This window comes from Rattus rattus, chromosome 2, assembly GCF_011064425.1.
Source record: "Rattus rattus isolate New Zealand chromosome 2, Rrattus_CSIRO_v1, whole genome shotgun sequence".
NCBI classification, from domain to species: domain Eukaryota; kingdom Metazoa; phylum Chordata; class Mammalia; order Rodentia; family Muridae; genus Rattus; species Rattus rattus.
In genome coordinates, this window is record NC_046155.1 from 124,824,621 (window position 1) to 124,839,477 (window position 14,857).

At 41.5% G+C, this 14,857-nt stretch overlaps 1 protein-coding gene across 1 annotated transcript in view; it reads right to left on the bottom strand.

The window, feature by feature from the left end:
- Akap13 (A-kinase anchoring protein 13) overlaps window positions 1–14,857 on the bottom strand; it is a 291,723-nt gene that overhangs the window by 20,647 nt on the left and 256,219 nt on the right. Inside the window, exons 18-26 of the mRNA XM_032895110.1 lie at window positions 12,715–12,782; window positions 10,340–10,406; window positions 6,413–6,548; window positions 5,037–5,149; window positions 4,340–4,492; window positions 3,440–3,690; window positions 1,556–1,681; window positions 1,325–1,442; window positions 8–256 (exon numbers count right to left, since the gene is read on the bottom strand). Of these exons, the coding sequence (XP_032751001.1) occupies window positions 8–256; window positions 1,325–1,442; window positions 1,556–1,681; window positions 3,440–3,690; window positions 4,340–4,492; window positions 5,037–5,149; window positions 6,413–6,548; window positions 10,340–10,406; window positions 12,715–12,782 (1,281 nt within the window). The remainder of the gene's footprint in view (window positions 1–7; window positions 257–1,324; window positions 1,443–1,555; window positions 1,682–3,439; window positions 3,691–4,339; window positions 4,493–5,036; window positions 5,150–6,412; window positions 6,549–10,339; window positions 10,407–12,714; window positions 12,783–14,857) is intronic.

Below are 14,857 nucleotides of genomic sequence, written 5' to 3' on the forward strand. Positions count from 1 at the left end.
GTCTTACCTTTCAGCCTTCCTGTTGCGCTCTTCAGAAACACACTTCCGTCCCGCACCAGCTTCTTCCGTCTCAGGTCCTCCTTGGCGAACATCTGCCCACTCTTCATTCTCATGATCGACTTGCTATCTGTCTTTGTGTAAATCTCACCGAGACGCACTTTCTTCTCATAACTTGCCACTTTGCTGTCCACGGCTCCAATCACATCCTTCACCAGGCTCAAGGACTGGGTGAGGTCTTCCTGCTCCACTTCACTGTCTTGGGAGAGAGGACCAGTTCTACTTTAATGGCTCCTTGCACACAGAGCAGGAAGGGGAGGGGTCTGCATCAATCCATCCCCTTGCTGTTTATTACCCTTTCACACCGGAGCCCACACATCAAGTTACACACCTGCCTTTCCTGCTACCAAAGGACGTTAGACGTTCTCAATGCAATGGAAGATATGCAAATATATGCTCCAAAATAAAAGAAACCAATGTTTTAGGGAGAGAGAGCACAGAGGCGAATAACCACCCTCAGTTACATCTCTAACTACTCTCTAATGCTACTGCCTTGTAACCTATAGTGTAACTGATCTAACTGCCTAGGAGAAGCATTAACTGAGGGAAACTACTGCATACAGATTAAATGACACAGAGTAACAATTTCAGCACCCATGAGAAGAAATGGTGGGAAATGCTGACCAAATCCAACGTTACCAAAATTAGTGTTCAGGACATGTAACGTTTTAACAGAATGAATATACGGTCTCTCCTTGCTATCACCTACTACCCAGTTGCAGTGGTTTCACATTACAAGCTGGTATTCCAGGAGGGGAGCCCAGGCCCTGTGCATGTCCAGGAAGCACTCCTGCACTCAGCTGTGCCTCCAGCTGTACTCAGTGCTTGCCTCCTCCACAGTGGGCCTCACTGGCTGCCCAAGCTGCACTTGAATCTGCTCTTAACAGGCCTTACATTTGCAGTTTTGTTTCCCTATAATCTCAGCACATGGGAGGCTGAGCAGGAGTCCTTTGAGACTAGACTGTGGTAGGCAGTAGAACCTGGCCTAAAAAAACTAAAAATGGCAACAAAATAAATAGACATGAAAAGATGCTACATATGCTGGTATGGAGTCTCACTCCTGTAATCTCAGCACTTGTTGGGGATGTTGAAGGAAGAACTACTATGATTTTGGGACAGCCTGGGCCAGAGTGAGAACCTGAGCCCACAAACAGACAAACAATCACTGACATAAATATAGGCTCTCTGGTAGGTCTGCTAGAGTATGACAGAGCTCTGCCACAGTGGTTCCAGAAATCTCCAGATCCGAGTTTACATGGAGACTCACCTTTGGTACATTGCAGTATCCTTTGGAATAAAACTGGGTACTTGGTGATCCTCTGAGTTACAAGTAAAATGCACTCTGGGATTCCCAGCCTTCTTACTACTGAACTGCTCATCTTCTTCTGCAAGGGAGTGAATAAACTGTTAGTCACTGAGTGAGGAAGGTGGCTCTAACCACAGTGGAGTGCTTACACCCTTGACCATGGTGGGGACGCTTGCATTTTCAGGGTAGTACCTTCACAAAGGCTTGGAAACGCTTATCCTTGGTGTACAGGTCTTTGAAGTAGTTGACAGACTGGTTGTGCTGTCCACAGAACTTGCCATATGTCTTCTTTAAACGCTCTGCATTCTCACCTGAGAACTGTTCAAGAAAGAGAACAGGAGTTACCCCATAATTCAGGGTATTATTCTGTAGAAAGTTTCCAGTCTGGTTGTAAAAACCAAGAGTGCTTCCTTCTTTACATCCCTCTCCCCTGCCCCACGTGCATACACACCATCACCATGATTAAATGCGACAGCATTTTGGCAAACTGTTTGGCACTTTTAAACATTTTGAGATTTCAGAAGACTCAAAATTTCTCGTGTAGGTTTCTTCCCTCGCAGTGGAGAGGCAGAAATAGAAACCTGACCATAAGCCAAGTGCCCTAAAGGTTGAGTCCAACCATATTGTGCAGCGCAAATGAGTACCACACATCTAAAGTTTCAGTCCCATCATCAACCATCTTACTAAGGGTGTGTACAAATACTAGGAACCACAGCGGATAATACAGGTCAAGATACCTGTGCAGTCCTGAAGGCAGAAAGAGAGAAGAGACTATGCTGGGGAGGATGGTTCTGTATTTGTAGGGCCTCACGTTAGCTTCATTACTGATTAGGACTATTCGATCTGCACTTGCCAAATGCAAATATCTCACACAGAACAGACATTTGCATCATGCTTGTTTTATTGATTGATTATATATACGTATACTGTAGCTGTCTTCAGACACAGCAGAAGAGGGCATCAGATCTCATTACAGATGGCTGTGAGCCACCATGTGGTTGCTGGATCTGAACTCAGGACCTCTGGAAGAGCAGTCAGTGCTCTTAACCACTGAACCATCTCTCCAGCCCTCATGCTTACAGATTTCCTTAAGGTAGAAACTTATGTAATATTCAGCTGTGCAGTTCTGCCCCTGGCATTTAATAGGCAGCAAATTCTTTTAGAATGACTGAACAGCCTAATAAAGTTATGAAGTGAGGAATATGGACTGAAGGATTCTAGAGAAGAACAGGATTTCTAGTTCTCAGGCAAGCCTGTAATCCCAATTCCTTGGGAGGTGGAGAGAGCCTCAGAATAACAGCAAACACGGCTGGGATGCAGCTCAGTGGTGAGGTGCTGACCTATCATGTATGTCAAGCCCTTGGTTCAATCCCTAGGACTGCCGCCAGCCCAATCTAATTCTTATTTGGCTGTTTCAGGAATTAAGCCTCTGAGTCTATGTAGAAGCAGTGATTTGGTGAAGGAGAAAGACCTACTCACATGTGTGTGATATTCTTATCTGTTAATGAGTACTAGCAATTTTTTTTCTTTTTTTCGGTTCCAAAAACATCTTAAAAATAAATATCAAAGGCTGCCTGTGATAAATTCTGAAAAATATAACAATACTTTTTTGCTGAATTTGTTTGGAGCAGGACCAAAATCAAATCATATTCTGAAAAAAAGTAAGACATTTTATAAAGTGTTTCAGATAGTGTACTGATCAGTTGCTTATGCTTCAGGAGGTCTGAAGACAGATGAGATCCTTTTCAGATGAGCCCTGGGGAAAGCTGAAGACTTCTAACAAATATCCTGCTGTTTCTGATATAGCACTGTTTCTGATGCTTGTGTGGAGGTGAAGAAAGAAAATCCTTTTACTACATACTTCATTAGGTATGCACTTAACTTTTTAAAATGTAGTATAAGCAGAACCCTGCTTTCTTTATTTTACAGAAAAGGAAATCAAGGGTTTGACTAACTCAGTTTGCTAAGTCTAAAAGAAAAACAGTAGAGCTGAGAAGTATAAGCCGGGATGCAGAATTACAAAGCTTCTCTGCTATGGCCAGCATGAGAAAAACTCAAGACCTTCCCGCTGCTCACCTGACTGACAAGCACATCCCCTATCCTCTTGACGAGAAAGTTCTTTTCACTTTTATCCACCAGAGACTCCTTCTTCCGCTCCAGGATTCTCTGAAAGAACTGGCTGTGGATACTGATCAGTTCATCCAAACAGGGGAACAGCTTTTCCACCATCTGCTGCTCAAAGAGCAGATCTGTCATCATGCCCCGGCTGTACACGTCACTCATGATCTTCAGTGTGCGGATGTGATGTAACTCAGTCTGCATCAACTCTACGAGAAGAGAGATCCTGGGTCTTTCAGAGATCCTCAGCTAAGCTGGTGAGGTTAGCGTAATGCTGGATGATATGCCAAAGCAAGCAGCTGTCTCCCCTAAGCTGGCATCTCACTGCTCTGCTGTTGGACTGACTGGACCTCATCTTCTGATGACAGCCCATGAATTCTGACAGTCCTGCATGCTTTCTAAGCAAGTCTTCATTAGACTTGGTCCCTCTTTTTTACTGTGTTCCTGCTTCCTAGGAACTATCGCTATCTCACCTTTCCAGTGTGGCTCAAGAACTGGGTGCTTTTTTAGAAAACAGCTCTTTTGGGGACTGCTGTGCAACCAAGCATATAATAAACGAACTACTGACTAGAATGAGAGGAGCGGAACAGGGCAACATAGGGCAAATGAACACAAGGATATGAGCTGTATCATGTCTCCATATCTCAGTGCTTCTAATGAAAACTTTTATGATACTGCATATTCAACATTTATTTTGCACAGCCCAACAATAACCACTTAAACGTGCTGGACAAGGCAACTCCTTTTCAAGTTCTCTCCCTGCAAAAAGGAACAGTTTTTCTGACTCTCAATAACCCTCGCTGGCATGCAAGCTGGATAGTGTAGACCAAATATAGGCAAAGCAATGAAGTATCTCACCGTAAATCACTTCCTGCCGCTTGACCACATCTTTCTTCTGCTGTTTAAGGAACTTGCTGTCCACTGTCCGGCTCCATGACTCTGCTTCTAGCTGTTTAGAGTCGCTTTCAAAATCTCCCATCAGCTGTCCTTCATTCATGTCTGTACCTACTCCTCAAAATACAAAAAAGAGCAATCTCAGGATCTTGGGTTTCTGACCTCTAAAATTCTGGATTTTCCTCTGGGTGATACATGAGTTCATAAGTAATACAGATTATGTCTCTGTATTACTGTAGAAGATCCTCAAAGAGAATATACCTGATATTAGACAGGATTAATATCAAGTTAGGAGTGATAAAAATCATGTAAATCAAACAAGACTGAAACAGTTCCTTTGTGAAATTGAGATGTGAAGTCCTGCTATCTTTACGCACTGCAACATTTATCTGAGTAGGCTTACAATTGTACAGACACAGAACTGAATGTGTGCAGAGTCGAGGGGAAGAAAAGCATCAGCACTCGAGTATGGCTACATTCATACCAGTGTTTCCTTCAATGGACAGGTGTGACTGCAGTGCATATGCTGTGCGGGATGCTTTACAGGCAATTGAGAGACTCTCGGGGGAGGGGCGGAGCAGACACTGCACTCTGGTAAGTGTGCTAGGAGACACAGAATCTTTACAGACATTTAGTAATAAGGGCCAAAGTTTCCTCTTACCCTCATCAGTAAGGGATTCTGTTGACTCATTGACCTTGCAGATTTTATTCAGTGAGTCTGTTGAATGAGACAGAAATTTCCAGGTGTTTGACATGTTCTCATCGTTGCCAACTCTAAAGACAAAAAGAAAGAAACACTGTCAAATAGGTTCTGGTAAACTCTGGCACACGTTCACAAGTGAACCCCTAAAAAAACTCTAAAGTGAAAGCTGTAGGTTTTATAACTCAAGACAAATTACTCAGGTTCAGAGCAAAATGAAGAATTATTAAAAAGTTTAGAATTACTGCAAACTCGAACTTAGCCCAACTTTTGAGGCTTTAAAAAAAAAGACACACAGCAAGGTAAGTTTCTTCCCTTAAATCATGCACATAATATATGTGCATTATAGAAAATAATTATATAGAAAAAATTCAAAATTAATGATAGACTCTGGAGAGATGGCTCACAGGCCAAGAGCACAATTTGATCCCCGGCAGGCACCAGTACGGCAGCTGACAAGCACTGGTGACGCGATACCCTTCTCTAGCCTCCGCAGGCATCAGACAAGACACAGCCGTGCTTGTGGGCAAAAGACCCGTACAAATAAAACAAATTTATTTTAGAAAATATGAAATAATTACCTTTCTCCCCCTTTAAAAAACATGTCTTTCTTAAAAATTGGAGTGTTTTGTAGAATAAATGATATTCTTCGGGTCTTTTAACCTCAATTCATAAGCTCAAGTAAAAAATATTTGCTCTGTGACATAATAGCAGGTGAAATGCATTTGAACTTGACATTTTCTTTAAAACTGTTTTAAAGTCACAGTGCCAATGAATTTTGATAACATCACAACTTTAACAAGAACACTTTTAGACATAAAAATAGAGGCAAAGCAAACGGAAGTGCTTGTTTTGAGGAAACATTAGCTAACACAGAGGTGACACAACACAAACTAAAGCAGACTTCGCACCCAGTCTGAACCAGGAGACATGTGAGGGCTGTTACATTTTTGATGACTCATACTCGATGGATGGGGGGAGGGGGTGGCGGCAGTGCTGGTGGGGGAGGCGGCTGGAGTATACAGCAAACGGCATCCCAACCAGCCCTTCACTCAATGCTGAACAACCCATGGCCTCCGCAATGTCTGAAGAGCTAGAGCCGAAACTCATGTGAGTGAGCAAGAAGGAACCTAACTGGAGCTGACGGCCCAGAACTCACCACCATGGCAAAGCGTGTAAGGACAGAGAGTAAATCTAAAGAGAAGTGCAAACGTTCATCTGAACACTGCAAAAGCGTGACATCTGAGGATACGAACATTTCTTTTTTTGATCAAAGGAAGTGATTATTATGATCTTGTCACCCAGATGTTAATGGGGAACTCTTTAAACCAACTTACCCAGTAATGTTTTGTATGGAGACACTTTTAGAGAGGGAGACACTCTGCTGGGACCTTCTGTTAGTAAACATTGGTGCAGCAATGGCCTCTTCAGCCAAGAGGACTGCAGACCTAGGGCGCTCCTTGGGCTGTGAAGCTGCAAGGGAAGAGAGAATACTAATTGAAGCATCACCTTTCCACACCCCAGACCCCTAGGGTTGACTTATGGAAGCCACAAAGACATACAATGCTTTAAGTACATTAGCTCTTTCTGTGTAGCCTTGGCTGTCCCTGAACTCAGAGATCCCTCCAAGTGCTGGGATTAAAGGCACAGGCCACCATGTATATTGAGGCTCCGGAAAATCAACTCAGGTCCTCTGGAAGAGCAGCAAGTGCTCCTAATCACTGAATTATCCCTGCTCACTATTTGAAAACATGTATTTTAATCAATTTCTTGAATTTATGGATAGAGAAAAATTAATACCTGTTTAATATACAGTTTTGAGTCTCATGATTTCCTTAACATGATCAAAGAGGAAAGTGGAGCTCTATTCTAAAATGACTATACTGTCATGTGAACACTAAATTATTTTTCCCAGAGCTTCTGTCATAGATATAAATTTATGTATATGTTTATCCTTGGGAGGGTCAAGAGCTAAGGGAAATAAGATATGGGGACTGGTATAATTTTTACAACACTATAGGATACTTTTAACAAATAATGACACAATAATTAATTTCTAATTCAAATTCTATTTAGACACTAGAACACCAGGAACATGGTATGCTACATTATAACTGGTCCTTGCTGCAGGGAATGAAACACACACACACACACACACACACACACACACACACACACACACACACACACACACACACACGAGCTATCAATGAGGAGAACCAGAATGCTATGCATAGCCCTAAATAACTACTTGTACCTGAAGGCTACAGGAGACACAAACATACAATTTGAATACACAGTTGTGCTCATGTATGTGTATGTGTGCTTGCTTATGACAGGCTATGTTGTGATGTCTTTCTCAGTAGCTTCTCTAAATTTTTTTTTTTTTTTTTTTTTTTTTTTTTTTGAGAGTGTTTTTCTCAGAACCTGTAGTTCTCCATTTGGCTAGTCTGGAAGACTAGCAAACTCTGGTAGTGCCTGTTTCTACTGCCCAGACCTAGGATTACATACATAAGCCACCATGTCCAAACCCAAATTTAGGTCTTCATGAATGTCCAAGAAGCACTTTACATACTGAGCTGTCTGCTAGCTCCAGAAATTTACTCTTAACCACTATAATACTGGCATTCCATCTCATCCTGGTTAGAATGGTTGTTATTGAGAGAATAAAATCAACAAACAGTGGACAGGAAGTCAGCCATCATGGACAGCAGTATGAAGTCTCAACAGACTACCACTTGTGCATGTGTACCCAAAAGAATCAAAATAAGCGTGCTATAGGGCCGCCTGCATGCCACTGTTTACTGTAGCACTAGTCACAACAGTTAGGTTATGGAATTAGTTTGAAATGTCTGTTGGATAAATGGAAAAAGAAAATGTGATATAATGGAATTTTATGTAACCAAAACCAAAAATAAAATTATATTATTTGAAGGGAAAGGACTCAGATTGGGATTCATATGTTTAGTAAGATAACTCTACAATATCAGACTTACATGTTTACATATATGAAATTAAAAAAAGGCGGGAGTGGAAGGTAAAATGGGGGCTATTACGGATGAAGAAGGTGAAAACAAGGAGGAATGATGGAGATAAGAAACACTAATGGGGGCTGGGGATTTAGCTCAGTGGTAGAGCGTAAGGCCCTGGGTTTGGTTCTCGGCTCCGAAAGAAAAAAAAAAAAGGAAACACTAATGGGGGGCTGGAGAGATGGCTCAGTGGTTAAGATCACTGCCTGTCCTGAGTTCAAATCCCAGCAACCACATGGTGACTTCTAACCATCTGTAACAGCATCTGATGCCCTCTTCTGGTGTGTCTGAAGACAGCTACAGTGTACTGATATACAATAAATAAATCTTTAAAAAAAGATAAATGCATAATTCTTTAAAAACAGAAACACTAATGGGGGACTGTTCTTAAAGTATATTATTTATATGGAAATCTCATAATAAAACCCAATACTCTATATAGTATTATCAATGTTAAATTATAAAGTTATCTAAGAGGGTCAGAGGCAATCCACATAAAGGACCTTGCTTGTAAAAGATATTTTTAGAAGTTATTTTATCTGATGAGAAAGAAAACATGTTTCTGAAACAGTTGGTAATAGCATAAAAAACATTTTAAGACTGAAACTGTCCAAGGAAGGTGGATGACAGACTGAAGTGGGTGTCAGGCTAGTAGCTGTCTCCATACAAGGATGGATGAGAACCAGACTTAAGATGGCTAAAGGAGATTCACTCTTGGTGGGTAGTCAGGCTGGCCAGGAACTATAGAAGAGAAAGAAGGCACAAGGTAGTGCTTCCAGGCTTGAGTGGGCATCAACATCACCTGGAAGATCTATTAAAACACACGCCACAGGGCTCTACCACAGTGTCTGACTCGTGGTCTAGTTGGAGGTCTCAGAATCCGCATGTGTATTAATTCTTCAGCTATATGATGAGAACACTGCTTTGGATATGTATCACACAGGTTCCCATGAAGCCAACTCATATATAATTACCACTGTATTATTTATGGTAGTAGTTGGAAATAATTAAAACAAAACGTATGCTCATGAAATATATCATGCAGAGGTGAAAAAGCAGCCTACAGTAACTCTAAAAATGACAAGAGTTAAGAAATAATATGAGTATAATTCATCATTTAATGTATAATGTCCTAATTTAATGTGGCAATGTATAAATCAGATAATTTTCAAAGATATACACGACTATAGACATAGCAGACCAGAAGGCTATGCATTAAATATTAATATTAAATACACCAAAATAAGAGAATGGGGACTGTAGGAAAAATACTGTCAACCTAAAGGAAAATCTTACATAAGATGGTAAAGATTAGTTTTGGTTTGTTTTTAGATTTTAAAATTTATTCTGTATGCATGTGCACACACACACATGTGAAAGTCAGATGACAACCGTAGCAGCTGGTTTTCTCCTCTACCCTATGGGTCAGGAGACTAAACTCACTTTGCAAGGCTTGGAGGCAAACTCTTATCTCCTCAGCTCTCTTATCCAACCCAAAATAGTGTTTTAAATGAAAAATTACGTGTGTGTGTGTGTGTGTGTGTGTGTGTGTGTGTGTGTGAGAGAGAGAGAGAGAGAGAGAGAGAGAGAGAGAGAGAGAGAGAGAGAGAGAGAGAATGATTGATTTGTGGACATTGGTTCTCTTCTGCAATGCTGCTCCTAGGGATTGAACTCAGGTAGTCAGGCTTAGCAGCAGATACCTTTACCTGCCTGAGCCACTTTCCCAGTCTCCCATACAGTTTGTTTAAAAGTGTGAATGATAAATATAATTTACTCAGTTTTGTATAACATTTGAGAACCCTGGGAAAGAGAACAACAAAAGAATCATTTATATAATTTCATGAGCTAGATATAAGTTTAACGAGTAAGACCTCATTTGAGTCACACTGCTATGAGATACTAAAATCAACCATTTTCTCTGGTGCTGGAGAGGAACTGAGCTGCACAGGAGTAAGTTGCTCACACATATGAACTCCAGTCCACCTCTCAGCTGATGCACACACTATGAGAGGTACCTTCTAGGAGAACTGGATGGTTTAATTCAAGTTATTGTTCATTGAACGTGGCAGGATAAACTAGTGGCCTAATACACTACAAAATAGGTATAGGGTCTTGCTAGGTAGCTTAGGCTAGCCCTAGCCTCAACAATCTGACTAAGAATGACAAGCAAGCAAAAGCATCAGGTCTGGACAAAACATCTGAGTACACTTCTGAGAGGTGTGCTGAGCTACTTACACTTGTTTCTCATGATGACTGTGGGCAGCGATGATGTATCGTGTGCCTGGAGGCTCCCCTTCGGCTGCTAAAGAGAAAAGAAGGTAAACAGATGCAGGTCGTACTGAAAACCCATCCCCCATCAAGTCTCCAGAAGCCTGGAGTAAAGAGAGACCACTGTGCTGGGTTGTGGCCAGCCCAGCTTGTCATCCTCTGGGCTCGCCAAACGCTGCAGATAAGAGGTTAGGTGTGTCCTTAGCCCCATCCCAGGAATGGTTTTGGTCATCTGCATGGGCATAGCATTCTTCCATTTCCAGATGCCAAAGACATCTGTAGAGCCTTTTCTGGCTTGCAGAAATTACCTGTCCATTATCTCCAATGTACTGACAGTTATTAAAGAAAATCATCTGTGTCCTGTTCATTTGTTTCTTTGATGACTAGCATTTGTAAAGTATTACATCCTTAGGTAGAATGCTAATTTTGGTTAAATTTTGTGAGAGCAAGCACAAAAATACTTTGACAAATTATGAACTTATTCTGAAACAAATCACTAAGAGGAAATAGATCATTTCCAACTGAAAATGAATGCTTCCATATTGATTATAATGATATACAAAAGAGATGCCATTCTCTTTGTAGGTATTGTTCTACAGAACCCTGTGCATTCAGTGTTATCAGATACTGAACGCCACAGGTTGAGAGCTTAGACAGTTGGTGAGTGACGAAGCAGTAAGGAGATGCAAGAACGAGTGGGTATCTGGGATACATTTATCATTTCAATAGCAGCCACTGAATAGCCATGAACTGTTCTTTGCCATCTAGTCTTTCAATTTTTAAGACTGTACCACATACTGGACACTATTCTAGGTACTCAGTCTACTGTATTACTCGATCAAAGATTCCTGTCTGTCTGCTTATGTTCCAGTGGGGGTAAGGTACAAATCAGTAAAGGACAAAAGGACAGAAAGATATGGAAGATTCTAACACTATGGAAAAATGGAAGGAGACTAGGATGAGGGGAACTGGGGAGTGCTGGGTGACAGGTAGCGTTAGTCACCTGAGGGTTGTAGGAACTTCCAGTTTTGGGGGAGAAAAGAGAAACTGAAATGGTATAATTTTTAAGTCTTTACATAAACTAAAAATTTAAAGTACAACATGAGTCAAAATATACATTACTGAGCTGGGAAGATCCTGACACAGAAGTTAGTTATTTTCATACTAGTCTAGCATGGCCCAGAATGAGGTCTGCGGATGACCACTGTCATTTGGGAACTCCTCAGAAAAGTGAACTTCTCAGTCCACTCCAGAATTGGGAATCCTTTTTGGGGAGGAGTTATAGCAGCACATTTCTTTGAGTAAGATCTTGAGAAGGGTTAAGATAAACACTCAAGACTGACAGCACTGCACTAAGTAATGTGGTTACTGATGGGCATCCATGTAGACACACCGGAAGTTCTGAGAAGAAACACAGTTTATGTATGGTTGACAACACCGACAGGCACACAGGGTACCCAAAGGCTTGCTTTCACGTTCACACGGCTCAATGCTGGCATCTCCCATTCTTGCATCTATCGTCTCTATCTATTCTGGACCTTTGGAGAAAAGACCAGGGAGCTTGGTTCTACATGGAGCAGACCCCTCACGCTCCCATCACATATCAGAAGCCTCTGATTCCCACCCGTTGTCCTCATGCTTCTAGATGGGGAAGCCAGAGATTCCAGTAGCACAACCCACTTGCAGAGCTAGTTAAGACAATCATTTAAACAGAAACATAGAGAAATGTTTAACATATGAAAGTTCTAAAAAACATTTTATTTAAAAATTCGTTTGAGACAGGGTTTCACTGACAAATTGGCTAATATCAAACCAAGGAAACGATCCTGTCTCAGCCTCCCAAGTGCTGGGATTATAAGATTGGATCTCTAGTTTAGTATCTTCTTTATTCAAAGTCTCGAATATGGTTCATTTTAATGTTTAGATTAATTTGTTTTCAAATTTGTCACCAAATGATTAAAACAAACAAAATCTACTACAGTCTAAATTCTAACCTGGGGATTTTGCTTTTTTGGGGAGGGAGGGGGCTTTGCTTTCTTGAGGCAGGGTTTATCTGGGTAGGCCTGGCTGTCCTGGAACTCACTCTGTAGCCAGGCTGACCTTGCAGACACTCGCCTGCCTCTGCCTCCCAAGTGCTGCAACTAAAAGGGTGCATCACCACGGCCGACTGATTTTGTTTTTTTTTTTTTTTTTTTTTTTTCTTTTTTTGGGAGCTGGGGACCGAACCCAGGGCCTTGCGCTTGCTAGGCAGGCGCTTTACCACTGAGCTAAAACCCCAACCCCGATTTTGGTATTTTTAAACCACTGCATTTTGAGTATTCTAATAGCTAGAAATATCTTACCTTCATTTTGACCTTTGCACAGGAGACTAAATTTTCTCTGCAGCCTTTGTGGACAAAAGCACCACAACCTGGAAAGGAAGCAGAGGGAAGGTCACAACAAGAAAACTAATAGACCCTGGACTCTGATGCTCACTACTGCTACAAGGAGGTGACAGACTGACACCCACACCCACACCCACACACGACACACACACACAGACACACATACGGAAAAAAAAAACCCAACCAAACCCCAAAACAGTACACCAACAGTACATTTTATAGTTCTTGACTAGAAAGCAGATGTATTTGTGATTAATCAAAAGTCAAGAATTTATTAGACAGGAAACCTGAGAGGCTATCAAAACTAAAATTTAAATGTCTTCAATCAAGATATTATGTCTACAGGGCCCAGAAAACTTTGAGCTGAACTAACCTGTAATTCTCCTCTCTCAGGAGGAGGTATCAGAAAAAACCATGTAAACAAAGGAAGAAAGCATCCACAGTCCTACCAAGCTATGGTGCCTACGAACCACAGTGCCCAGCATGGTGTGATAATCAGACAGTAGGAGTAACCAACAGTTCACTATGTGGACTCACCAAGATGCAAACCTAGCCAATTACAGCTCTTGAAGTCACGGATCTTGGGGGAGAATCTACAATCACCACTTAGCTATACCAGCAAAATCCCTAACTATGTTCTAAATATTTGTCTTTACAGTTTAGGTTAGTGCAGTCCTTAACCCTCATTGAGGAGCTCTTCTTTGCAAGAGACAGAGGTCATTACAGAAAACTATAACCAACCAAAATGCAGAGTTGTGGAGCTCAGTTCCAATGGATACATTTACAAAACAACTCCCATACCTAAGGCAAAGGAACACTGCCCAAGATGGGGTGAAAAGATTCTAATAGTCTGAAGATCAGGGAATTTGCCATGAGATTGTGTCTCCTAGGATGTCAGAAGATATACTCAAAAAAAATCTCACCAACATGAGTTGAAAAAGGATAACAATAATACATAAGCTACACAAAATAATATGTATTTTGTGTAGAGGGGTTCAACTCTACAAAAAAGAACTATAGGTAACTAAGGAATGCTGAGATCTAAGGAAGAGCATATTGCCTGGTTAACCAATACCAAATGGTCAAACATGAAAGCATACATACAAGTAACATTACTGAGCAGGCTGTACCTATATATTTACGAGCATGCACGATGCATGCGAGTACATCTTTAAGAACAATTATTAAGAAAAGAGGCCATGAATTTGAAAAAGGAAGGGTATGTCAAAGAGTTAGGAGTTTGGAAAGTGAAGAAGGATATCACATTTCTTTTATCTCAAAAGATAAAAGAAATAATGAAAAATGTTTAAATTATAAGAAAACTTATCAAGCTACTAAAAGGAGTTGTTAAAATTTCAGGACAAGGACCTAAAGATTTACCAGCTCATGCCTTTCTCGAGGTCTCAAATATTCTGAGCTTTTGTACCCAACTCTCTGAGTGAGAAGCCATGTGAGAAAGGTAACTAACTACGACTCTCTCAAACCACCCCTGGGAGCCCTGACTCAGGAGAATGTGAGAGATTTCCTGAGACAAACCAGATTCAAATTTACCAATGACACATTTTATCTCAGAGTATTTTTAATTTTCCATTCCCGTGGCCTCCAAGGGCCGCTGATGTCAAAACCACGCTCTCTGTGCCCCAGAAAGGTCATCAGCTCTTCCTGCTGCAATGAAGTCATAAAAACAGGTTGTGCCAAGAGGCCAGAGGCAAAGCACAAACAAGCAAGAGCTCTGTCTTTGGGGACAGCTGTGAGGCGTGTGTCTCCTGGGAAAGGCTCACTCAGGAAATCAGACAGCACTGCACTAGGTACCGCTGCTGCAGGGAGGACCACAGGCCTTGTTCTAGCCCACAAGGTCAAGATGTTCTTGGACTTGGAGGTTCGGACCCATGTATGGACTGCACATAAGAGGAACTTGCTGCTGTAAGGGGCCTGCCAGATATCTGGATCCTGAAGGCCTTCCCCATTTCTGCAGTAGTTGTTACTGCAATGTCTGCTTGCTTCCCAGGTCTCTTCCTGACCACTAGCAGTCAGTCAGCACTGGGATTTTCTGAGGTTTTCCTCCTGTTCTGAGGATCTTGTACTCTCTAGTGCAGTGCGT